At 39.5% G+C, this 23,888-nt stretch overlaps 5 protein-coding genes across 7 annotated transcripts; 3 read left to right on the top strand and 2 right to left on the bottom strand.

Moving 5' to 3' along the window:
- The first annotated feature begins 394 nt into the window (after nucleotides 1-394).
- tbc1d13 (TBC1 domain family, member 13) lies at nucleotides 395-5,122 on the top strand. 2 transcript variants are annotated; one of them, XM_033990185.2, is made up of 12 exons: nucleotides 395-521; nucleotides 1,347-1,420; nucleotides 1,488-1,528; nucleotides 1,752-1,813; nucleotides 2,210-2,309; nucleotides 2,518-2,600; nucleotides 2,669-2,828; nucleotides 2,906-3,116; nucleotides 3,190-3,353; nucleotides 3,688-3,848; nucleotides 3,922-3,979; nucleotides 4,735-5,122. In XM_033990185.2, the coding sequence occupies exons 1-12, from the start codon at nucleotides 499-501 to the stop codon at nucleotides 4,798-4,800; spliced, it is 1,203 nt and encodes a 400-aa protein (XP_033846076.1). In that variant the 5' UTR covers nucleotides 395-498; the 3' UTR covers nucleotides 4,801-5,122. The 2 variants fall into 2 exon arrangements, with proteins under 2 accessions (XP_033846076.1, XP_055087770.1); XM_055231795.1 differs by having other exon boundaries at nucleotides 484-521; nucleotides 1,468-1,528.
- Nucleotides 5,123-6,326: 1,204 nt separating this feature from the next.
- thnsl2 (threonine synthase-like 2) lies at nucleotides 6,327-10,363 on the top strand. Of its 2 annotated transcripts, none has more exons than XM_055231533.1 (9): nucleotides 6,327-6,484; nucleotides 7,567-7,795; nucleotides 7,975-8,169; nucleotides 8,672-8,824; nucleotides 8,914-9,153; nucleotides 9,293-9,441; nucleotides 9,562-9,687; nucleotides 9,760-9,914; nucleotides 9,988-10,363. In XM_055231533.1, exons 2-9 carry the CDS (start codon nucleotides 7,573-7,575, stop codon nucleotides 10,211-10,213), a joined length of 1,467 nt encoding a protein of 488 aa, XP_055087508.1. In that variant the 5' UTR covers nucleotides 6,327-6,484; nucleotides 7,567-7,572; the 3' UTR covers nucleotides 10,214-10,363. The 2 variants fall into 2 exon arrangements, with proteins under 2 accessions (XP_055087508.1, XP_033845679.1); XM_033989788.2 differs by lacking the exon at nucleotides 6,327-6,484 and adding an exon at nucleotides 6,986-7,005 and having other exon boundaries at nucleotides 9,988-10,296.
- Nucleotides 10,364-10,723: 360 nt separating this feature from the next.
- Nucleotides 10,724-16,440, top strand: dqx1 (DEAQ box RNA-dependent ATPase 1). Its single transcript, XM_033989784.2, has 12 exons — nucleotides 10,724-11,008; nucleotides 11,382-11,720; nucleotides 12,183-12,376; nucleotides 12,631-13,081; nucleotides 13,614-13,895; nucleotides 13,983-14,082; nucleotides 14,164-14,322; nucleotides 14,384-14,575; nucleotides 14,656-14,781; nucleotides 14,852-15,042; nucleotides 15,181-15,371; nucleotides 16,275-16,440. Exons 2-12 carry the CDS (start codon nucleotides 11,427-11,429, stop codon nucleotides 16,438-16,440), a joined length of 2,346 nt encoding a protein of 781 aa, XP_033845675.1. The 5' UTR covers nucleotides 10,724-11,008; nucleotides 11,382-11,426.
- Nucleotides 16,441-16,452: 12 nt separating this feature from the next.
- On the bottom strand, nucleotides 16,453-20,557 carry smyd1a (SET and MYND domain containing 1a). Its single transcript, XM_033989789.2, has 10 exons — nucleotides 20,273-20,557; nucleotides 19,357-19,533; nucleotides 19,040-19,253; nucleotides 18,822-18,952; nucleotides 18,703-18,741; nucleotides 18,043-18,229; nucleotides 17,877-17,969; nucleotides 17,638-17,801; nucleotides 17,199-17,367; nucleotides 16,453-17,115 (listed from the first exon to the last, which is right to left on the bottom strand). Exons 1-10 carry the CDS (start codon nucleotides 20,407-20,409, stop codon nucleotides 16,999-17,001), a joined length of 1,428 nt encoding a protein of 475 aa, XP_033845680.1. The 5' UTR covers nucleotides 20,410-20,557; the 3' UTR covers nucleotides 16,453-16,998.
- A 404-nt stretch (nucleotides 20,558-20,961) lies between these two features.
- On the bottom strand, nucleotides 20,962-23,544 carry spra (sepiapterin reductase a). Its single transcript, XM_033989792.2, has 3 exons — nucleotides 23,210-23,544; nucleotides 22,119-22,409; nucleotides 20,962-21,562 (listed from the first exon to the last, which is right to left on the bottom strand). The coding sequence occupies exons 1-3, from the start codon at nucleotides 23,520-23,522 to the stop codon at nucleotides 21,372-21,374; spliced, it is 795 nt and encodes a 264-aa protein (XP_033845683.1). The 5' UTR covers nucleotides 23,523-23,544; the 3' UTR covers nucleotides 20,962-21,371.
- Nucleotides 23,545-23,888: the final 344 nt, after the last annotated feature.

Here is a 23,888-nt window from a genome sequence, read left to right as displayed (position 1 = left end):
TCCTAATCAAAATTACTCGTCCTATGTAGATTTCCATAATTTTAGGTCATGGCATGGGTATGACACTCAAGCAAAATGATCTTGAATACGTTTTAAATACACATATTTAGATATATTAAGATATACAAAGATATATAAAATACAAAATTTTCTCGGAGGTTGTTACATTTTAAATCTTTTGCCCATGATTCTGATTCATTAATTAAGTTGGTTCACTGTCTCCTGGCTCCCAACGTTAGTTTTTATATTCATGGGGATTTGGTTGGATGTTCAACCTATCACTTTTAAGTATTTTATGTGATGTTTTAGTTTTGTTGTTGTTTTTTCCCTCAGACCTTCACACATGTTGTTACCCACTGCACTGATATCTTAAATAGATCCGTGCCTGTCCTGTGTGGCAGTGTGCTCTGTGGCGAAGGAGACGGAAGTGAAAGAGGAGGACTTCCCTCCGGACAATAATTCAATCATTTTTAACTGAGCTCAGCCGCTTGCCCCGACATGTCTACAGCATACAAAAACAGGTAAGGAAACAATAACATTAAATTTGCGCTTCGTCCATATATATTGTAATAGTAAGTAGTGGTAATATCACTATTAATTTTGCTTCCAATAAAACCACATAAGGGATAGGCTAGCATCACAGCTAGCTAAAGAACAATATACGACAGGTCTTTCAAAACATAATTATACGCTTTGCAAAACATTCATCAAAATATTACTCCATTCACTGGTTGCATGTTATATCAATATTCCGTCTTTTGGCTGTAAGTTTTGCATGGTGTTAGCTGCAGATAGCAGATGTTAGCACATCAGCTGACCCACACTTCCTCTCTGGCTAACAATTAGCCATCCCTCTCCCGGAGCTGCTCACAGGGTTTTTGTTCTAATCGCTGAATGTGCATCTTTTTTTTCAGAGTTTCTTTTCAAACCTAAATTGTTAACACTGTATGTTTTGCATACAACACAAATTTAGGTAATTTCACAATTCTTTATTACATTTTGGTTTATTATTAGTAATAATAATGATAATAATTACTACTACTACTGTTATTATTATAGTTAATTAATGATTACAGTCAAAATTATTAAACAATAATAATAATGTATCATATCTTAATTGTGGAAAATTGAGAATTCTACCTTTACCTTCCAGTGTTCAGTTGGTGTACATGCATTCAAAGCATTTATTTCTTCATTTTGTTGGCAGATTTGGTTCTGTGTGTGCGTTTGATTCAGAGTGTGTTGAAATATATATATATATATATATATATATATTAGAAGTTTTCCCAAATTTTGGACAGCCTGTGCTAATTGATTGTGAACAATTAAGTATTTTATATTTGCAGAATACAAGAATTTAAAGTGGCATTGAGTGAAGAAAACATCAATTTGAAGACCTTGCGAGAGTTATGCTTTAATGGTAATTTGTTTTCACTTTTTTTTTTGTGATCATTATCATCATTAAAGAATTGTCTTCTATGCTACAGGTATTCCATTTGAAGGAGGTATACGAGCACTTTGTTGGAAAGTAAGTGGTAGCAGTCGGTGTCAGTGAGTCTTTTTGGCATTGTATCAGTTTTTCATTAATACACTGATTTCAGATATTAAAATATTAATGCAAAATTGTAAATGAACAGACAATTAGTATTGAAACTACTGTTGATAAAAGCAGCCTGCAATATGTTAAGTGGTAGCTAATTGAAAGCTGCTGTCCACTGATCTAATGTCATTTTGTTCTATTGATTTTCTAGATTCTTCTCAATTACTTACCTCTTGATCAGACAGTATGGGAGTCTTTCCTAAAAAAGCAAAGGTAAAAGTTATATTTAACAATGAATTAACACCATTTTTGTTTTTACATATATTTCATCTTTTTAGTACCAATAACTCATGAAATATTGTTTGGTCAACACACGCACACACACACACACACTCACACACACTCACACTCACAGTCACACAGTCACACAGTCTCATGATGTCTATTATAACATGCCTTTGCTATGACACTGACGAAAATTTTAACAATTAACAATAGCTTTCTCTTTGCCGTATATTCACTTTTCTTGCCTTTATATTCCTTGCCTCAGTAACAATAATAAATAAAAATACCTTCATAATACCAATCATTTATAAAATAAGTTGTCACAAAATATTATGACATACTTGTTAATATCCATCCATTATTTGTGTTCGTTTTCTCTAAAAGGGAGGTGTACTCGCAGTTTTTAAAAGAAATGATCATCCAACCCGGTATTGCTAAAGCAAATTTGGGCCTTTCTAGAGAGGATGTGACATTGGAGGACCATGTGAGTCGACCAAATCATGTTCAAATGTAATTCAAAGGTTCCTATAGTTAGACCTGTATTTTTGTGCCATACCTTGACATGTGTCACTTCTGAGGAAGCAGCGTGCAGCCGATACTCTATGACACAGAAATACAGGTCAAAATATGCGAGCCTCTAAATTCTTAAAACATGAAGACCTAATGAACCTAACTATTGATTTTACTTTTAGCCTTTGAATCCAAATCCTGACAGTAGGTGGAATACCTACTTCAGAGATAATGAGATTCTTCTTCAGATTGACAAGGATGTGAGGTATGAGCCCTTTTTAATCAAAAATGCTCATTGCTAAAACACAACCTTTTAATGTAATGTGTTCACAGGCGGCTATATCCTGACATGGCATTCTTCCAGCGGCCAACCGACTACCCATGCCAACTTATTTTAGATCCTCAAAATGATTACGAGACACTTAGGCGACGAGTGGAACAAACTACCTTAAAAGCGCAAACTGTAAATCGCAACCGCAGTGGAGTCACAAATGTCAGTCTTTTTTGAGGGTAGTATGGACACTGTTGTTCTTGCTTGATTTTCGATTGTCTGTTTGATCATGTTTGTAGGTTAGCTCTCCTGGAAAAGCTTTGAACCTGTATCCATCCAATGAATATGAGGTGCTGCCCAATGGAAGTGAAGCACACTGGGAGGTTGTTGAGCGAATCCTGTTCATTTATGCCAAGCTGAACCCTGGCATAGCCTATGTACAGGGCATGAATGAGATTGTTGGCCCAATATATTATACCTTTGCGACAGACCCCAACAGCCAGTGGAAAGGTAAGAGAACAGGATTCAAAGCTTAGAACTCAGCCATAAAATCTTAAACCTCTTACCTCTTTTTATTTGGCAGAACATGCTGAAGCAGACACTTTCTTCTGTTTTACAAACCTGATGTCAGAGAACAGAGACAACTTCATTAAGAGCCTAGATGATTCACAGTGTGGCATCACCTACAAGATGGAAAGTGTGTACTCGATGCTTAAAGAGAAAGATTTGGAGCTCTATCTGAAACTGGTGAGTGTCAGCTTATGCATGCCAATTTCATCAGATGTTGTAGCCACGTAGTCTAAGTGATTTGGTATGAAAAGGGCCCATTTTAAACAAATAGATGTCATAGAGTAGACTAAGCATCATATAGTGAGACATTTTATGATACTCTGCAATACTTGTCAAAAACCCAGATATTAATTGATTAATATGGATATGTTAAAGAAGTTTGGAATTCTCAACATCATTTTCTTCTATATCAAAATTTACTTTGACATTTTTGTATTGTGGCAACAAAACACTGTGATGCTACATTCATACTGTAATTCATGTGCATTTCTTTTTTTAATCCATTTTACAGGAGGAGCAGAACATCAAACCCCAGTATTTTACATTCCGCTGGCTGACCCTGTTGTTATCACAGGAGTTTCTTCTGCCAGATGTCATCCGGATTTGGGACACCCTGTTCTCAGATCTGGACCGTTTCCATTTCCTGATTGTTGTCTGCTGTGCAATGCTAATGTGAATTTTACTTTTTACTTATTATTTCTTTTTGTCAGCAATAATGTGACTTGAATTGTTTCTCTGTCCACAGACTCATCAGACAAAACTTGCTTGCTGGGGATTTTACTGTGAATATGAGGTTATTACAGGTAAAGTCTCTGAAATATTGCCCAAGGAGCTCAGGATTTTATTGCTCAAATTAGCCCAATAGTAAATTGAAGGATTTTTTTCCAATTAGGTTCAAATCTTATTGTTTATTATCACACTAATATATTTTTTATCATACCTTGACAGTTTTCAGTTACACTTTGCTGCCTGCTGAAGTGGCATGTGATGTTTGTGTCTAGTCACCTGATTTATTTAACATATCAGTGGAACAGGCAGTACTTTCAATACATGAATATGGAGCATGAAACTGAGAAATTGCTAAAACATGCAGCTGAGACACAAAATGACAAGCCTACCAGAAGCCACTTAAACGACGCTATCACAGGAGAAAGAATTGGAAGGTAGAAGGTAAAAAAATGGCTTAAGTCATTGGCACAAAGAGCAATAAGCACGATCAGTGGATCAAGGAGGCCACTGAGAGCTGGAAATGCATCCATACGAGGTGTGTACCAACTCAATCACAGCTCAGATACTTTTGAAGATGCCAGACTTTAGAAGGCATCAGAGTGCAGCTGAAACTGTCCAGATACAACTGGTAATAACAGTTAAATTGTAATAATGTTTCAGGTGCTAATGACCTGCATTAGCTTCCACTTCTAAATTATTCTAGTTTGTCAATTATTCCCCATTAGTGACATAGGAATTTATGGGGTTGTTCCACTGGACTTTTGTTTGTGTTGGCTCATGTATCCCGGTCTCTATTGTCTGTTTAACTTTTTTTTTTTTTTTCTTTCAGGATTATCCGATCTCAGATGTACAAACCATTTTGGCTAAAGCCAAAGACCTGCGGGATAACTCATAACATCAGTAAAACCCCAAACTGCTTTTGTATTGAGTAGTCTGCAGACTGCCATAGAAATAGGATGGAGACCTGAAGTATTGTTTTGTGGGCAATGAGTTGATAGCCACTAGTTGTATGTGGTTGTCCTCTTCAAGCCGTTTCTCCCATGGAGATTTCTTATCCTCTAATAATGATGTTTGCTACATTAATCTTACACTACCAATTTCAGTACATCAACATGCTGGAAATGTACAGTGATGAAGCCAACAGCATTGCCACTTGTTTTGTGTATCAAATATTTATAGTTTGAACAATAGTGCATGTTTGTTCTTTTAAACATTTTTTTAAGATTTTTTTTTTTTAATGTATCAAGTAAGCCTTATTTTGTAGTATTCATGATGTGAAATGAGTGACAGTATTTCTAATTGTATTGCCTTGTTGTGATATTATTGAAATGTCACAACCCGCTTGTATTTATTGAGCTCAAGTCTCAAATCATACATCTCATTTGTCACAATATTCTGCGCTTTGACTGACAGACTTGTACTGTACTTTACTTTCATTGAAGAACAATGCTACACAATTTAACCAGTATTTCTTAATCGTTTTAACAAATTGAAGACAGCTTGAGGTATTATGTTAACATAATGGTTTCACTCGTGCATGAATAGGTTTTAAAGAAAAGTAAATAGTCTGGATCCCACATTTTACACATCTGAATGTAAGTGCTATTGTCCAAGGGGTATGTTTTCCCAACATTTTTAATCTTGTAAAGCTTTTTTTAAGAACTACATTTTCCATGTGCCCAGTTATATTCTCAAGGATGTTTTGGTAAAAAAGCACCCAATGTTTTGACTTGTTTTAAGCCTCTGTGTTCCCACATTTATAAATTGAGTTATGTTTTGCTGTATTTTTTAATTGTCCATAATAAGACAAACACATGACGATGATCTATGATGATAACGTTTTGGACTTGAACAAATTGAGAACGTAAATTAAAATAAATAAAAAAAATAAAAAAATTGTGAACTAAACTGTGGGAACCCCCAAAGGTTACTGGGGCATTAGTCTGGTCCAGCACTTCTGAATATGTGCTATGATCGCTAAAATTAAAACTCTCTACATGAGGTGACCCCACAGAGATGACCTGTTTCAGAAGATCAGCTCCTCTTAAAAATGCTGCCAGAGCCACACACTTTGACCAAACTGCAGAAGGGCCTGGCAGGTCGGACAAATGAAAAGATGCATTCCGGACACATTTGATTTTCAAAGCTACAAGTGAAACTAATACAGCAGTGTTGTACTGGCCTGTTCTCTGGAGCTGTATTTCTGTGTTTGTAATAACTTTGTGTTTAAAGGAATCATGGGATGCATGATTCAAATTTTCTGAGCACATTTTTGTAATTATTAAACCACATATGTTTTTGGTTTTTTTTTTGCATATGACATTCAGTTCGAGGCATGTAAAGTTTGAGTGATGTTTTATTCCAGTGTCAGTGAAAGTGTCACTTCAGACTCCTCCTCCTGCTCCTCATATTATTCCCGCTGTGTAGCACATTTATGTTAGCTCTTATGGCTTTTTAAAAAGGGGTGCTTGACTAACATGTCTTAATCATTACATTGAGGTTTTTATGTTTTTACGTAAATAAGTTTCCACTTTGAGCTGTTTTATTATTTTGGAGTTTGGTAGTCGCGTGGCTAGTAGGTAAGCTTAAAGCTAACTCAATACATGTCATTACAGCTTTGTAAACACTATTATTTAGGCCTTTCAGCTCATGTGAGCCTCGGTCAGAAGAACCACATGCTTGTGTTTATGTTGAGTGTAGAGAACAGTGTTTCTCAAACTGTGGTCGAGCTCCTTTAGGTGGTACAGCTCTTCAGTCTGTGGGTTTGACTCATTTAGAGCTCATTTTATCCTCTTTAGTGGATATGTGAAAGAGCTCATTTACATCTGGTGTGACAAAGCCAAATCTCTCCTTTGGCGGTCCTTTTTGAGAGCCCCTGTGGTTAAAGTTACATGATGCTCAGGTAAATGCAGTGCACGCGCCAGGGGGCAGTGCAGTGAAACTTTGTAATGCGGTACATTTTATGTCTTTGCACTTTAGTAGGTCACTGGTGAGCTGCCTTCTTTTAAAGACATATTCCAAAGTTCAGTGATCCTTATATTTACACAAGAGGACAGCTTACTGTGAGGAACTTACCTTAACCACTGACAAAATTTAATAAGTGAGTAATTTCATTTAGGGTTTTTCCAAAAAGGTATTTGTTGTTACTGATTATGGAAAATAGTAAAATTTAAGAGTTTTAATCATCCATGAATGTGAAGGCACTTAACCCTTTTAGATTTAATTGGTAAAAGTTTCAGTTACTCTTCCCACTGTGAGTCTACAAGTGATAAAAGCTTTATGATGACAATGTGAAATGATTTGATTTGTGTTTCTTTCACCATTCCTTCAGATTTAACTTAGTTTTTCTCATTTTGCTTGATACTTTGAAAATAGCATTTTGCACATTATTTAATGTTTTCTCCTTCTACTTACTAATTATTAATTTCAAATTATAAACCAGATGTTACACCCCAACAGTTACTCTTTAAGTTACTTTTACTTGAATAGTAGTTGTCTCAAATACTTTTTTACTCTTAAGTAATTCATTTTACTACTACTTTGTACTTTTACTTCAGTAATATTTTGAAGTAACATTACTCTTGCTTGGGTACAATATGATTTTTGGCTATTCTACCCACATCTGATGATACAGTCCTTGTTTGTGTGCCCATTTTGACAGGTCAAGATGAGGTACTGCAGCACACGGGGTGAGGTCTGTGGCTGGGACTTCCATGATGTCTTGTTCTCAGGTTTTGCTCCAGATGGGGGTATGTTCATGCCTGAAAGTCTCCCTACGCTGAGTTCAGATACCCTGAGGAGCTGGAGGAACCTCTCCTATCCCAAACTAGTTGTGGAAGTGGCCTCTCTGTTCATTCCATCAGAACTTATACCCCGAGACGATCTAGATGGTGTGTTAAACGAGTATTCAATGTGTGTGTGTTTCTCTTTAATGGATCACTTCACTTTGACCAAAGGCTTTGATATTTTTTTCAAGTTACAGAAAGAATAATTGTGAATATTGATTCATATTTGAATTAAGAAAATACTAATGTGTAAAAAAAATCCATGCATTTTATTTCTCTCCCAGCCTTGGTACACGCCGCTCTCTCTGGTTTCTCTGTGCCTGAGGTGGTAAAGATGGTGCGACTGAGAGATGGTCTGTCTGTGTTGGAGCTCTTTCATGGAGACACATTGGCCTTTAAGGATTTGGCCATGACTTGCACTGTACGCTTCATTGACTACTTTTTGCACAAGGAAGGTCGCAGGGCCACCGTTGTTGTAGGTAAGGACTGTGTTAAGCCCAACAAAAAATGATCAATATTCTACAGATATTAATTCTGTATATATAGTAACTTCAGTAAGTTGAATTATTTTATTACTGATTGACTCTGATAGCTCTTAAGTAGGCTGTTCATCTCTGATGGATCACTCATTTTTGGTTTATTCAGTGGGATCAAATCAGGACCAGTCTTTGAAATTTACCTCTGGTGGACTCCTAGTCTATCTCCTGCCCTGTCAGCATTACCGGAGTTATCAAGGAGGACCAAGAGCCTGAGAAGGGTCGTAATAGATAGAGAGCGATCAAAAAGTAGATACAATTGAAAAATAGGCGAAACGATCATCAAGGGCTATCCTTAAATTAAAGAAATGATTAAATTGACTGGTTTGCAACTTAAAACTTAAAACAATGTGCCATTTTGTATATTGCTAAACAAAACAACAATATGTTCTTGTACCTTTTAACAAACCATAATTTAAAATGATATTTTTTCAATTTAAATCAGGCACTTCAGGAGACACTGGAGGTTCTGCTATCCAAAGTGCCAAGGGTTTGTCTGGGTTGGATGTGATGGTCATTTATCCAAGAGGACGCATAACTCCAGTCCAAGAGAAACACATGATAACAGCACTCGAGGATAATATCCACGTTTTTGCAGGTATTTCACTTAAATTAAAAATGTTTCAATCTTACTAAAGTAGGTCTTAAAACTGTACTGTAGCCTTATTACTGTATGTTTGCCCATAGCTGACGGTTGCTCAGATGAGATTGATCAGCCTTTACGCCGCCTGTTTTCTGACCAAGACTTTGTCAAAACGTATGGTCTCATGAGCCTGAACTCAGTGAACTGGTCCAGAGTCATGGTCCAGCTGGTACACTTTATCTATGCGTATCTTCAGCTCATCGACTTGGACCAAGTGACAGACCTCCAAACATCACCTGAGCTGGAGGTTGTGGTTCCCACTGGAGGGGCTGGAAACATTGCAGGTCAAACAGAAAGTTACGATCGGGCTATGTACTTTAAGACTGTGTAACTGTAGCAATTGCTGTTGACTAGGTCAGTTGTAATTGCTGTCATATCATAGTAACTCCTAATAACAAATCCTATCTGGTTTGTTTGCCTAAGCTGGTTACATTGTGAAGCAGATGGGCTTGCCCCTGAGACTTGTGGCCATGGTGAACTCTAATGACATTGTACACAGAACAGTCACCAAAGGGGACTTTTCCATGGCATCAAAAGTCTTGCAAACATTGGCCCCTGCAATAGACATTCAGGTACATCATCAAAGCTCTTAGCTTTGTAAAATAGTGGACAATATAAAAAATATATATAAATAAAACACAGTAGGTCTACTGTTCTTCAATGATTTATTTGTGTTTTTTTGAGTTGTACAGGACCCATACAACATGGAGAGGGTATTCTGGCTTATGCTTGACAAAGATGGAGCTTGTGTAAAGAAACTGATGGAGGAGTTTCAGAATTCACATAGACACACTCTGCCTGAAAACCACCGCAAATTGGTACACCTGTCAAGCTTTGGCTCAAACTTGTGTGTGTGTTTTTTTTTGCTAAATATTACATTATCATTGTAGCTTTCTCAACTGCTGTCAACTGGAACAGTAAATGATGACGGCATCTTGGAAACTATGAGAAGGTGTTGGGAGGAGAACCAATATATACTCTGTCCACACACCGCTGTAGCAGTGTGGCATCACTACAACTGCCCCCACAAATACGGACTGCTCAGGTCAGACTTCTTACTAAAACAAGAAGTGCTTGCTGACAGACTTGAACTGAATCAGCTCTTACGTCTTTTCCAGGTGTTATATTGCTACAGCATCTCCAGCCAAGTTTCAGTCAGCGATTCAAAAGGCAGGTCTGACCTTTGACCTTCCAGAGAAAGTACAAGAATTGGACAAGTTACCCAGTAGATATGAAAACTTGGAAAAAAGCCTAGACTGGTGCAAAGAGTGGGAGGACAGACTCAAAGAAAAAATAAAGGTTGTAGCCTCAGCCAGATCACACAGTGTTTCCTACTACAGATAGCCTGTTTTAATCAAAGCTATGTGATCTAATAATGTTACCTCTGAAAATTTAACAACAGACTGCTGTGGTGTTGTAATAGATCCACGGTTTTAACTTCTGGTGTAATTTGTAGACATTTCCTCTGTACTTATTAAACATGTTGTGTATATTAATGCCTGGACTTTATATTACTTCCTTGTGTTTCCCTACCTGTAGGTGGCGCAGTGGTAAGCCATCTGGTACAGGGCAGTTTTAATTGGTTTTGATGGTGAATTTCTCTCTTAACTGCTAGACTAAAGATCTTTGCAGTCTACACCTTTACTCTCTACGCCTATGCTACATTCTGACATACTACATTGCCTTGTATTTTTGTTTGATAATTATGTCCAATGTAAAGTTGATGTGGGTTTGTATTCATATATTTATTACTGGTTGAAAAACAAAAATTATACAATTTTGGTTAAGCAGAGGAAAAAAATTACTCTAATCCTCTGTTACGCTATTACTGCGGTTGTACAATTTCCGAGGAGCCCTGAATGTTACACGTGGTTTGACAGCTGGACAACCAAACATGGCGGCTGCGAACAAGAGACACCACAACCTACACCTTAGATTACTGTCAGTGCCAGCGCTCTGTTTGTAGTTTAAGACGAAGAAGATGCGTAGAAAACCAAGCAGCTCGGTTTGCCGTTTATCTGTGATGCTGTTGTTGTCGTGTGGCTTTGTTATGGTTTTGAATCTGAAAACAGACAGACAGTTACGATAGAAGTGGACTACCTGGACTGGCTGGCTATCACCTCTGGACATGTTTAACAGGTAACCAAAAGCTTTGCGTTTTTACAGCATACAATCGTTTGTTTAATATTTCTAAATGTCACTCAGATGATTACACTGAATTACTCCCATTACACTGTAAACGCAGACAACTATAAAACAAAATGAGCTTTCTAAACTACCCCTCTGTACACGACACTTGAGCCTCTTGAATGTGACTCACATTTGTCCATCTCTCTGGTATCTGGGTGGAGAATGATTCCTGTTAAACACCAGGTGTGCTGCATATGTATGTAACAAAGTGAGACTGCATTCAACATGGGTTGAAAAGTTAGCATTTTGTGGTAAAAGTAGCCTCAGTGCACTATGTAACTATTGTTTGTTCCTGATCATGTGACTGTCACTTTCTCTGCAGATAACAGAGCTTCACTAAATCCTCATTTAAACACTCACTCCAGTGATGATGTCATCACCATCAACAAAACCAAAGACCCCAGACTGTCTTTCGGTGTCTTCCCTGCTGTCAGCAGATTTAGACAGTGATGGTGATGGAACAAGGGGGGACGATGATGGGCTGCGAGACTTGGAAATAAATCCTTACGATGGTTTGCCATTTTCTTCACGTTACTACGCTCTTTTGGAAGAAAGAAAACATTTTCCTGTTTGGAGCATCAAACAAAACTTCCTGGAGCAGCTGGAGAGCAACAGCATGGTACTGGTCAGTGCACCAAGTGGATCAGGGAAAAGCACCCAGGTAACCAGCCTCTTACAAAAATACATACATCTATCAAAGATAAAATCACTGTCAAAGTGAAACATTCTAGTACTAAGCCATTTAAGGTTTTCTTGTCATGACCTGTTTATACGGGCCACTCATCTTATAATTCTTTCAAGTTAATGAATGACAACAATAAACTCTGACCAAATTGCACTCCTTTGTTGTAAACTGTGCACTCATGTGAGCCGGTGACTCTGGGGGAAACAGGGAAAACATTTTTTGCTTTCCCCCAATCCACTTTTCTGGCATGGATTTTTTTCATCAGTGATCTGGAAGACTACAGACTACATGTTTATATTTATTTTAAATAAATTAATGATGTTTCTATTTGAATGTGCTTTTACAAATTATGCACATTTTGATTTGTTTTGAGTTTAATAAGCTATCTCAACAATATAAATATTATATTTCTTGTCCCTCACTCATGTGTCTCTGCAGGTGCCTCAGTGGTGTCTGGAGTATGCTTTGTCCTTTGAGTTTTCTCAAGGCCTGGTGTGCTGTTCCCAGCCGTATTCAGTGGCAGCGGTGAGTCTGGCTCTGCGAGTGGCTGATGAGATGGACCTGAGTTTGGGGATGGAGGTGGGCTACATGGTGTCCCACGATGACAGCTGCACACCTGACACCCTCCTCAGGTCAGGCAACAGATATGTACATGATAAAAATGTTCAAATCACACATAGAGATACTCAGCAGTTCTTACACCTTCTAGATATATCTCAACCAGGCTTTAAATTTCAGTGTTGTATGACACAATGTGTTGCATGCAGAACATGCAACACCTTTATTCTTTCTTTAATCTTCTTTTGTGCCTACACATGTATGCCAGACATTTTGTGTGTGTGTGTTTTTTTTAATTATCTAATATAATTGTCCCCTCTCAATTAAGGTTTGTCAGTGACACTTATCTTCTGGAGGTGATGATGTCTGACCCACTTCTTCATCAGTATGGGATAGTGGTGTTGGATGAACTTCAGGAGCGCACTGTCCCCACAGATGTCCTGCTAGGACTGTTATGTGATGTGTGCCAGCAAAGACCAGACAACTTTCGTGTTGTGCTCCTGACACACCCCACATTAGCTCCCCGTCTTGCCTCTTTCCTTGGACCCACTGTGCCCCACCTCTCACTGGATAGTCCCATTACAGATGGTCCTACAAATAATCCTACAGAGGTGCCTGAGGAGGGGGGTTGTCAGCCTTTTGTAGGCAACCAAGTGGAAATATTATACAGAGAGGTGTTACCTGGGAAGGACCCCGTGATAGCAGCTTGTCACATGGTGCTTGATTTGCACAGAAGGGGAGAGGAAGGTGACGTCATGTTGTTTTTGGCCAGTTCACAGGTACAAACAATATTCATATTAAAATATAGGAACATTTAATGGCACTTTTTGTTAATGAAACTACTTGGGGTTTGTGAGTTTCACCCCTTTGTCTAAAATGTGAAATGAGGACACCGCACCTGAGACTCCTCTGGTGTCTGGTGTCTTGATACATTTACAAAGGCAATTGAGGCTGCACCTTATACAACACAGTTACTGACCTGCATTTTTATTATACAACTTTAAGCAGAATTTGTGTATTTACACACTTGAACCTACTCTTGGTTCCAGTTCATTAGTAGCTTAGCATGAGCAATTTAAATTCAATGAAATAATTTAGTGGCTTTAGTGGCATCTGTAACATACATGGTTAAATTATAGGAGTTTATTAAATCATTGTTACTAGTCCATTGCCAGTTTGTGAATTTGAACCAAAGATTCATATGTTGCACTATATTATTAAAATTCTAATTATGTTAACTCTCTATTTTTTCTGTACTGCCATTGTTTTAACAACATTAACAATAAGCTGTATCATTGTATTACTGTGTAGAACATCGAGGAGTGTGGGGCCCTCCTGGAGAAGGAGAGCATTGCCTTGAGTCCTCAGCTTGGAGCTCTACGGATCATTCCTCTTCACTGTGGCCTAGGCCCTCAGACACAGAGGGTTTATGAGGGCGAGCCTGAAGTAAGCCAACTCCCTAATGATTCAGCGATGGCGGCAGATGCCTCTGCAGTGAGAAGAAAAGTTATTCTCACAGACACACTCGGAGAGGCCTCATTCTCTGTGCCTGCAATACGCTATGTTATAGACACAGGGCTGCACCTAAAAACTGTGAGTCTATTTAAACTCAATTTAATTTCTGTAACAGCAGACCATATTTTCACTGAATATCTGGTTAAACACATTTGTTTCCAACAGGTTTACAATCCACAAATCAGAGCTAATTCCCAGATACTGAGAGCAGTCAGCAAACAGCAGGCAGATATGCGTACTCAGAGGGTGAACAGTAACCTATCAGGTATGTCTGCAATTGTACCATATAAAATGATAAATTCATTTTTTTATATTTTTTTATAATAAGTATGAAATATTTCTTTAGGGTTGTGTGTCCGTCTTTATCCAAAAACACTTTATGAAGAGGGAATGGGAGACGCACACTCTCCTGGGGTGATGGATGAAGATCTCAGCCATTTGGTGCTACTCCTAAAGAGGCTTGATATTGCTGATATGGGACAGTGCAAGTTTCTGGACAGACCAGGTACACCAGTTACTCAAACCAATTTCACAGTACACTGTAACTCTCTGTATGTTGTCTCCAGCTCCTGAGGCGCTTATGCAGGCCCTGGAAGACTTGGACTATTTGGCAGCACTGGACGATGACGGAAATCTGTCTGAAGTTGGTATTATAATGTCGGAGCTGCCACTGGAGCCACCTCTTGCCAAAGCGCTAATTGCAGCCTGCGAGTACGATTGTGTAGATGAGCTTCTGACTATTGCTGCTATGCTGACGGGTGAATAGATTTTACACACTACACATACTGTTACTTTGACAACTTTAGAGTCTAATGATTATTTCCACTTTGCTCTGTAGCACCTTCTTGTTTTGCAACAGTTGATGCCAACAAAGAGGAGGAGGCGGTCACTCACTGGCGACCTCTAATGCACACTGAGGGAGATCACATGACCCTGATCAACATTTATATTGCATTCATAGAACGTATGTTTACACACATTCATATTTAATATAATTAATTTGAATAAAAGTGCTTAGATATATGTGTTTTCAGATAATCAAGATGAGGCTTGGTGTATAACAAACTTCCTGAGCTATGCTGCTTTGCGGTTGGCTGTTGTGATACGGATGGAGCTTCTGGAGGTGATGCAGAGAATAGAGCTTCCCGTATCTCCACCTGCATTTGGTTGCCAAGACAACTACACAAATATCAAGCGGGCCCTCATCTCAGGCTTCTTCCTCAAGGTAAATCAAATTGATGTAATTTATAACGGTACAAATAATTCTGTGTATTTTAAATGCAAAGTAGATATACTGTCATAATTGCTCAGTTTTATGTAAATAAGATCTGTGTCAATATTTGGGGGGCTGTTCTCTTTTTAGGTGGCTCATGATGTGGATGGGTCTGGGAACTACCTCCTGCTGACTCACCGCCATGTGGCACACCTCCATCCCTTTTCTTCTTACTTGTGTCGTCAACCCTGCCCCAAACCGCCCAACTGGGTCCTGTATCACGAGTTCACCATCTCCCGGGACAACTGCATCCGGATTGCATCTGAAGTCCACCCTCAGATGTGAGTGAAACATGGGAGGTGTTCTATGTTAATGTTTACCACTGTGCTATTATCAAATTAACAATCACACAGTGAGTTTAGTTACCACAAACTCTGAATGTCTTTATTTACTATGTTAAACTCACTAAGACTAAACCAATACCAAAACATTAAGGCTAAATGGACTAAAATGGGACATGTGCTAGCACTCCAGATTTGACAAACCAGTTTGTTCACTATTTTACTGTGATTGAAGTAATTATTATCATTCCTATTTAAACAAATAATATTATGCATCTCGATAGCACCCTATAGAAGGATGCTTATGGGGTATAGGTTAATAACATGATAACTGTCTATGTTACGTTATTAAAAATCTTTGTAGACAGTTTATTGACATTGCCTCACCAACTAAAGCCATTGACTGTATTTGCATAAGTTAAAGGACCTATATTACGGTAGTTTTGTATCTATATGATAACGTTGTATCCTCATCAAAAACATACCTGGAGTTGTTTTGTTTTATGTTTTTATACTTCATACACCTTCACTAGAATCGTTTGAATAACTTGCATCCTTGGAATTGCCAGACTTTGAAGATAGAGCTATTGTTTTAGCCTCTTCGAACCGTCTTCACTTTGTGCACAAGCAGACATTGTAGACTTTCTGTGGCAATCTCAGTATTGCGTAATATAGGACCTGTAAGTTGCTTGCATCAGTTTATTTGTTTGAACAGACATTTCCATTAGCAACATATCTTTTCCCCCCACCTCCAATGGTGACTATGTATATTTTTCAGACTTCTGGTAAATCTGTTGACGAATCATAATAAATTGAGAGAGGCTTAGTTTTTTGTCTGTTATACTAAAGCATGAATTACTCATATGAGGTTCAGTATAGTAAGCTTTTTGGTCCCTGTTGTAGGCTTGTGGAGTTGGTTCCTCAGTACTTCTTGGGAAACTTGCCCTCAAGTGACGGAAAGGACCTCCTGATGGAGCTAAAGCAGAGTCTGGACCCCCAGGCCCAGGAAGGACACAGAGACACAGAGACTCACAGCCAGCCCAGCACGGAGCTCTGTGTGCTCCAATAACAGGCACAGAGGTGGGAAGACTCATCACTTTATTGTTTATCTGCTGTTTTGTTTTGGACACAAACAATCTCAAAAGGAGTAAAACAGTGTACAGTAAGTCATGATTAATATACAATACTGTAAAATATTTTGTCCTGTTGTGAGATCAGTTCCGCTGTTATTTAATTTTGCATGTTTTTATTTTGAGGGATATATTTTTAAATTTAGTATGTACTATGCTTCCACAAAATTTCTTTTTGAGAAGAAATGGAAAGCAAGCTAATTCTTTAAAGCAAAAACTGTAGCACACAGCTCCTCAGGGCCATCTCTGATGATATTTCTAGCTGTATACTTTCCAGACATCTGTCTTCAACATTTGCCTCTTCACTTTCTGGTATCATTTATGATTGATTCTCCATTATTGCCAGACAGGGATTATGTTTAGTGTGTTTACAATAATGCTCTTAGATTAACTAGTTTTACCTTTTTGTACACCCCAGAAAAATGTTGATTTATTGACATATTTGTACATATTTGGGGTGTCTTAACAGACTGGGTGCAATTCATTTGTGATTGTCATTAAATCTTTTTGTCAGCTGCACTGTTGTCTTTCAGAACCTCTTGCCTCATCGTATGATACTTGTTCTCATTTTGCTTGAACATCTTCAGCTCTATCTCTGTCTGCGCGCGCATCGACTGCAACCACAAATACAGAAAAATAAGAAACTTGTTGGATAATCTTGAAAAATTATTTTCTCAGTAGGTTTAGTTGAACAAACCTCCAGGTCTCTGGTGATAGCATGATTCGGCCCATGAGAGATCATAAGGATAGAATAGGCCCTGCATATGAAGCCATGGCCCTGCTCAATCTGGCCTGCATGCCAGTGGGCCACACCTGCTTTCATGATAGCCAAGCCAAGCTGAGGATTGTTTGGATGGTACAACTTTCTGTGAAAGTACAACAAAACCTAAATCAGGAAATTGAACACCTAAGAGGAGGTTGACCAGGAGGTAGAGACACAGGAAAAGCAAGTTAGAGACAAACAGACATAGGCACACTAGTCCAGACTGCTCTGGGGTTGTTACTTTTTGGAAGAAGTACCATAAACTATACGTTCATGATATCATTAACACACTCCTTACTGTTGGGTTGCCCTCCTTATTGTATTGTATTTTAAGGGTTAAGTATCTATTTGAATATTTTTTGGCAGTACTCACGTGTATCCCTCCACCATCTTGCGAGCATATTCAGCAGCCTCGGAGTAGGCGCGCAGGTAGGACAGGGCCTCGCTGGCCATGCTCAGCACACGTAGCTTGTACAGGTTTGTGTCGGCCAAAACATTTTCCTGCTTCTCCAGTGTCTCACAGCACAACCGGGCCACCTTACAAAAGACCATGAACACAGACGATGGACAATCACATCATAGGGGTGTACAAAGACATCAACCTTTACATACCTCATGGAAATTACCCTGAGCGTGAGCTGCTTCAATCTTTTCTACGTTTTCTTTACTAAAAGCAGTCACCTCCTTGACCTTATCAGCTGAGGGCTAAGAAGAAACGGTATCAAAATGTATCACTGTCATACTTGTTATATTTTGTTATTTTAATCTTTTCTCTCACTTTGCTCTCTGCAGCAGCCATCATCAGATCATCTTTTATTTGCTGTGTGCAGTGTTCACAAGTGCAGTCAAAGAAGTGCAGGTCCTTCAACTTCTTTTTGCGATCAGTAGACAGGTTCAGGAAGTCCACATAACTGACCGTCAACTCTTGTCCCTCAGAGATTTTACCCAGAGCTCGGAGTTCAATCCTGAGCAAAAAAGATCACCACGCAAGGTCAAGAGGAAACTAAAAAAATAAAAAAAACAACTATGTGCTGACACAGGCTTTTTACTAAACATTAAAAAATAATTAAGGAACCATTGAAAAGAAAATACTTTTTGAGATGCTCCAATCTACTTTTTTGGCCCAGACTCCATTCCAATGCCAACTATTACAAGTGCAGATAGCAAAAGAAGTTAACTAAGGGTTGTAAAAGCATAGAATAAACAAGAATGCATAGCATAAACAAGAATTCATACATTATGAATCACATGCTGACTTTCAAGTAAATCCACTGATGTGTAAAAAGTGAATAGTTAGTACACCGATGGATTATTTTTGTAGTTTGAACCTATCGGCACCTTTAGACTAGCGAAATGGTTCAGTCTTTGAAAAGTCCCATGTTTTTTCAGAGAAAAAAACCCACTGATGTTTTGTGGTAATCATATTGTTCATACACACCTCCTCTTAGAGTGAAGAGCGGAGTTAAGGGCTGACTGGCTGAAAAATAAATTGTAAAATAGGTTACACAGGGCATGGCAATGTATTTTTACTGTTGTCTTTCACACAGTGATACATACTTGCCATTATTGAGAATGACTGTGCAGTTTGGCCAGCAGTCGTGGTTGACAAGACACAGGTTTGGAAAGAGACCCACACCGACCTTCTGCAGACCTCGCTGGTCAGTGAGCGGCAAACCATTACCTTTAATCTACAATGTGGGAATATAAAGGGAATTATATAGGACATATTCACAGATTCTAACGATGAAGAAAATAAAAGCATGTGTCTGACTTACAATACCAAAGATGTGTGAGATGTAGTCTGAAGAATGCTGCTTGCTGCCATAGGACCAGTACTCAAAGAAGTGGCCCACATTGGTCTTTAGTTGTTTTAGGTCTTCTTCTCCAAGATCTGCCAGGTGGTCTTCCAGTTTGTCCACAGCCACCAGCTGATTGTCAGTGCCAAGCCCTGTGTCTTTGTGGATGCGCCACATCACACGAGCAGCCAGACTGGACATGGATGGCATATTTGCCGTGTTATGCAATATCCATAACTTAATAGGTGCCATATAACATTTTAGATCACATTGTCTAATGTGCGCGTTCATCTTACCGGACATTTGCATTTGGTGCTGTGACTATCTTCCTGATGGCGGCACACTCCAGCTTGTGTTCTTCCCAGCATGCAGTCTGGCAGGTGCGGTCACAGTAATAGGCAAATCTGCACTGGGCACAGCGATGCAGCTTGGACTGGCGGCGAAAGCAGTTGTGGCACACCTTAGCGGCCATGCTGGGGACAGAGACAAATTAAGACAATTGGGAGAAATCATTAGGGACTTCTATATCTCTTATAGCAGGCTCTTCATGCAGACCTAGTCAAATAGGTTGTTCATGGGTTTCATGTATATGATTCCTTCATGATTTGAAAGATGGAGGTGAAAGAGCTGGAGGAAGTGTCCATGGAAAGGGAAGTCTAGGCCTCCCTGCTCAGACTACTGCCTCTGCAACCCAGCCATGGATAAATCATAAGAAAATGGACAGATGGATGAATCCTGTTATAACAACTGAGAACCACTGCCAAGCCAAATCCTTCAATCAGGAAGGAATCCTTATGTCTTAAACCTATTTATAAGCAATCTTTGTAATTGTCATTTGTAGTCAAACCTTTTCAGCTTCTAAAACATAGAAAATCTCAACTATTGGAACCCAACTTTTGTGTTTCTTGATGCAAACATTGTGTCTCTTCTCCTAAGCTCTACAGAGTATGCATTTCTGAGTTAGCCACTTTTGCCAGGTAAAAGTGGACAAATGAAAAACATCAACGGCATCTCAAGCATGTTCAAGTTTTTTTCTAGGTCTTAGAAACTGAATCCAACAACACGTCATACTGTAGTTCAAATGACACTATGAGAATTCATAGTGTGCTGATGTCATGAGAACTCACTAATTGAAAAAGAGAACCAGCATAGATATAATGTATAAATTGTTTAATAATGTTTGTTTTAACTTGTCTAACTATAACTACATACCTGTCATAGACCACAGCAGCAAACCCAGGCTCTGAAAACACCATATCTCCTGCACTGAGCTCCTTAGTGGCCCTCAAGCCGTGACCTTTGTCCCCAGCATCAAACAGCTGGACGTTCTCCATGCCTCCTCCTGGCATTGTCCCGGCAGACAACACACACACAAGTGGAGAAAGTGCCAAAGAATGGGACAGACCCGAGGGATTGCAGAAGGAGCAACCACAGAAGCCTTCTACACAAACCTGACCCTCTCTGTCCTCAGCTAGACACGGGACAGGCCAAAAATAAATTCAGCCCCTCTAAGGACTGTACCACCTCCCCTCAAGAGTACAGGGGCAGAAAGTAGGAGTGATCAGGGGCCAAGGGAAAGGAGGTAGGGGAGTGGGTGTCAAGGTGGGTGCTGTCCCCTTGTTTGGGTGGGTGCGCCTTGTGGTATTTTGGTTCAGGGCAGCTGCAGTGATCCGTCAGAGGCACATGAGTGACAGCATAGAGGTTCCCACAGCTACAGTCAGTGAGTAGCGTCATTTTATGGCACCAATGACTTCCTGTGTCTTTAAACAAAACAGGTTAGTTTACATAATGGTTACAAATTAAAAGGCAAGAAGTATGCTTTGAGCCTTACCAGTGTAATACAAAATTAGTTGTTGTAGTAATACTAGCGATACATACGAGTGATACACAAATAGTCTTTTGTCAAATCTTTTTTATTGCCAAATGCTACATTGCATATTTTTATTTCTTTCATTTAGCTTCACAACATACTCAATTTCGCAGATTATTTATTACATTTTTCTATATAATCTCACAGGTTTTGTGTTAGTACAATGGAAACATAAATGTACATCTTTGAATTAACAAACTATAATTAAAGGTTATAAAAAAAAAGAAGGTTATCGTACTCAATTAGTGTGAGATAAATTTGGCACATATTAGGCACTTGCGCATTGGTCCACAACATCAGGATAAAGAGAATGCTTTAAATACAATACATAAAGGTACAAATGTTAAATACTGAGGTAACACATCGTTTATTGATTTAGAACCAACTGTAACGTTCTGTATTTCAAAAAAGGCACAGTCATGAGATTAGTGCATTTTGAACTTAAATGTCATAAAAGTCTATGTGTGCTCCAGAGGTGTAGGTGTTCTCCATCAGGAGCTTCATCAGTTTGCCACAGGACTCCTCACATGACAGCAGCTGACCTTTACTGAACATCTCATTGCAGGACTTGCGTAGCAGCATGTCGCCGCTTTTTGACCTGGCCTCCAACTGCATGTCTGTGTCCAGGGGTCCTATAAAAATGCATAGGCAGGTTTTATTCCAAGAGTGGCCTTTTCAAATATATTGTTGTAATGGACCTAGCGTGAAATTCAGCCTGGAAGACCTAACTGCGCTGCCATTTATTCCTCCTCCTCAGCCTTCATCACCTCACCCCTGCTCCCTGCACTTCCTCTCCATCCAACCAGTGCTCAGTCTGCCCTGTTTAAACTCCCATCACAGACGCATGGCCGCTTGAGTTCCCACTACCATTTCCCCAGCACCTCCATCGACTCCACCTCATCTCACCTCAGCCTCACTTTGACCACTTCCACGGTCCAGGCTCTGGGGGGGAAGACATCTCCTTAACAGCATCTAACTGGCACACCATTCATCGCAATGTCTTCTGCCGGGTTCTGAGCGCCAAAGTTAACTCAATAAAGCCTACTTATACTTTTCTGTCATGTCTATCTGAGTCTTTCCAGGTTGAAATTACCATGCTGTATGGTTCTATTACCTTTTAAAAACACAAAAATAGTGACTTAATATTTTATCTATTTGGCCCAGAGCTGTGTTTCTCTATATTCTCACCGGGAGCGTAGTTGAGCACCCGAAGGTCTGGCTCTTCTTCTGCTAGCACCCTGAAAATCATGTCCCGGGCTGCTTTGCCGGAACAGTACAGGACCCAGGAGGAGAAGGGCTTGAGAGCGCACAGAGAAGAGATGTTGACCACAGAACGTCTTAAGCCAGGGCGCTGAGGGAAGGCCTGCAGTATTTGAGCAGTGAGGCACAGAAAGGAGCTGACGTTCAGAGACAAGTAGGAGTTCACCTCTGCCATGTCAGTAAAAGACTTTGTGAATCCAGATATGTCACCCAGAGACCCTGCAAACACAAAAGCATACTAGAGCATATTACTGTGCCAAACTTATTTAAATAATGAATGTGGTATATTAGTGGTGGTGGGAGGAGCTAATGGCAGAGATTGGCAGGCTTGCTTCAGTCAGTCACAGCAGGGCAGCTGTGGCTATAGCTTACCTCCACAGAGTATGGAGTGAAAGAGTAATGCAATGAAAAGTGCTTTAGGCGTCTTGCACAGTACAAATCCATTTCATTACTATTATGAATAACTTAATGTTTCCATCTCAGATTCTGCAGATAGTTATCTATATATAATTAATATCATGAAAGTTATGTTTTTAACACATGATGTTTCCAGGCCAATCTGTTCCGTCGCTTTTACAGATTTGACATGTTTTGTGGTTACAATGCAGCTGCACTGGAGCATTAAAAGTCATATGATTAGAGCTGAAATATTCAAATACCTAACTTCTGAATTCAGCTGAAGTACTTCTGCTAAAGGTATTGTGCAAGTAAAGCCAACAGTCTATTATTCATTAGAAAACTGTTTAACCCAGGGTCACCATAGACTTTACCCTTTGGTCACCATCTGTAACAAATTAGGACGATGAGGAAAAAATCTTCACTGTGTTGTGTAACCACTAAACACACACTTGAGTGAAGCGTACTTTAAAAAAACACACACACACAAAATGCAATATATGATGATGATCACTGTTAAGTCTTGTGATGAATGCAGCTAGTTGAAGACTTTTTTTCTTAATCAAACTTAATTTTTCTTAATCAAATACCCCTATAGACTATAACAGCTGCTATGGACTTACCTGCGTTATTGACCAACAAAACGTGATCTATAAGATCTGTAGCCACCTCTTTAGCCGCTGTAGTGACTCTCTCCAGCCCCTCAGGCAGTCCCAGGTCAGCCTCTACATATTGAACCCGGAGGCCCGCTCTGCCCGCTTCTGAATCGGTCAGTTCTGCCTGCAAAGTCCGAAGATCATCCCCCGACCGCGCCACCAGGACAAACGCAGAGCCAGGCTTTACTACGTGGGATAATTCCTGGGCTATAGTCCGCCCAAAGCCTCTGGACGCACCGGTGATGATGCACAGCGCTCGGCCCAGGTCTGGAGGATGCATCGTGTCGCTTGACTCAAGCTGGACTGACGAGGCGGCCTCTGTGGTGCGTAATGCTTATGCCACAGGTGCCTTTTCTTCTCGGGTTATTGGGACTTGCCCTGATGCGTGTCGCCATCTCCCGGATTCAAGCAAATTTACAGCTGTTGCAAAACCGACAGGCAATTTTATTAGGCGCCAATTTGTGTCTGGATCAATGGCACATGGGGTCATTTAAAAATCATCATTATATAAACTGGCCCTGTATCAGAAACTGTGAGAGGCCCTTTTCAATATAGTTAAATGTTGAAATGTACCTGAATGACACGTGAAAGAGTGTGGTTAAGTTTTTCACTGGGTTGCAGTTTCATAAAACAACGCATCAAACTG

This window comes from Periophthalmus magnuspinnatus, chromosome 23 (assembly GCF_009829125.3).
Source record: "Periophthalmus magnuspinnatus isolate fPerMag1 chromosome 23, fPerMag1.2.pri, whole genome shotgun sequence".
Taxonomy (NCBI): domain Eukaryota; kingdom Metazoa; phylum Chordata; class Actinopteri; order Gobiiformes; family Gobiidae; genus Periophthalmus; species Periophthalmus magnuspinnatus.
This window is presented reverse-complemented; position numbering and strand designations above follow the sequence as displayed.

Bases quoted from the DNA above. Each gene is read 5' to 3' on its own strand.
- tbc1d13 (XM_033990185.2), top strand. From the start codon at position 499: ATGTCTACAGCATACAAAAACAG. The intron at 1,814-2,209 runs GTAAAAGTTATA...TTTCTCTAAAAG, and splicing joins TCTTTCCTAAAAAAGCAAAG to GGAGGTGTACTCGCAGTTTT. The intron at 3,354-3,687 runs GTGAGTGTCAGC...TCCATTTTACAG, and splicing joins TGGAGCTCTATCTGAAACTG to GAGGAGCAGAACATCAAACC.
- thnsl2 (XM_055231533.1), top strand. From the start codon at position 7,573: ATGAGGTACTGCAGCACACGGGGTGAGGTCTGTGGCTGGGACTTCCAT. The intron at 7,796-7,974 runs GTGTGTTAAACG...TTTCTCTCCCAG, and splicing joins ACCCCGAGACGATCTAGATG to CCTTGGTACACGCCGCTCTC. The intron at 9,688-9,759 runs GTACACCTGTCA...TTATCATTGTAG, and splicing joins CTGAAAACCACCGCAAATTG to CTTTCTCAACTGCTGTCAAC.
- dqx1 (XM_033989784.2), top strand. From the start codon at position 11,427: ATGATGTCATCACCATCAACAAAACCAAAGACCCCAGACTGTCTTTCG. The intron at 14,083-14,163 runs GTATGTCTGCAA...ATATTTCTTTAG, and splicing joins GGTGAACAGTAACCTATCAG to GGTTGTGTGTCCGTCTTTAT. The intron at 14,782-14,851 runs GTATGTTTACAC...ATGTGTTTTCAG, and splicing joins TTATATTGCATTCATAGAAC to ATAATCAAGATGAGGCTTGG.
- smyd1a (XM_033989789.2), bottom strand. From the start codon at position 20,409: ATGCCAGGAGGAGGCATGGAGAACGTCCAGCTGTTTGATGCTGGGGAC. The intron at 19,534-20,272 runs GTATGTAGTTAT...CTCTGTCCCCAG, and splicing joins GCTGCTGTGGTCTATGACAG to CATGGCCGCTAAGGTGTGCC. The intron at 17,116-17,198 runs GTTTGTTCAACT...TTGTGGTTGCAG, and splicing joins CTATCACCAGAGACCTGGAG to TCGATGCGCGCGCAGACAGA.
- spra (XM_033989792.2), bottom strand. From the start codon at position 23,522: ATGCATCCTCCAGACCTGGGCCGAGCGCTGTGCATCATCACCGGTGCG. The intron at 22,410-23,209 runs GTAAGTCCATAG...TTGTGTTTGCAG, and splicing joins TTTGTTGGTCAATAACGCAG to GGTCTCTGGGTGACATATCT. The intron at 21,563-22,118 runs GTGAGAATATAG...GCATTTTTATAG, and splicing joins GGTGCTCAACTACGCTCCCG to GACCCCTGGACACAGACATG.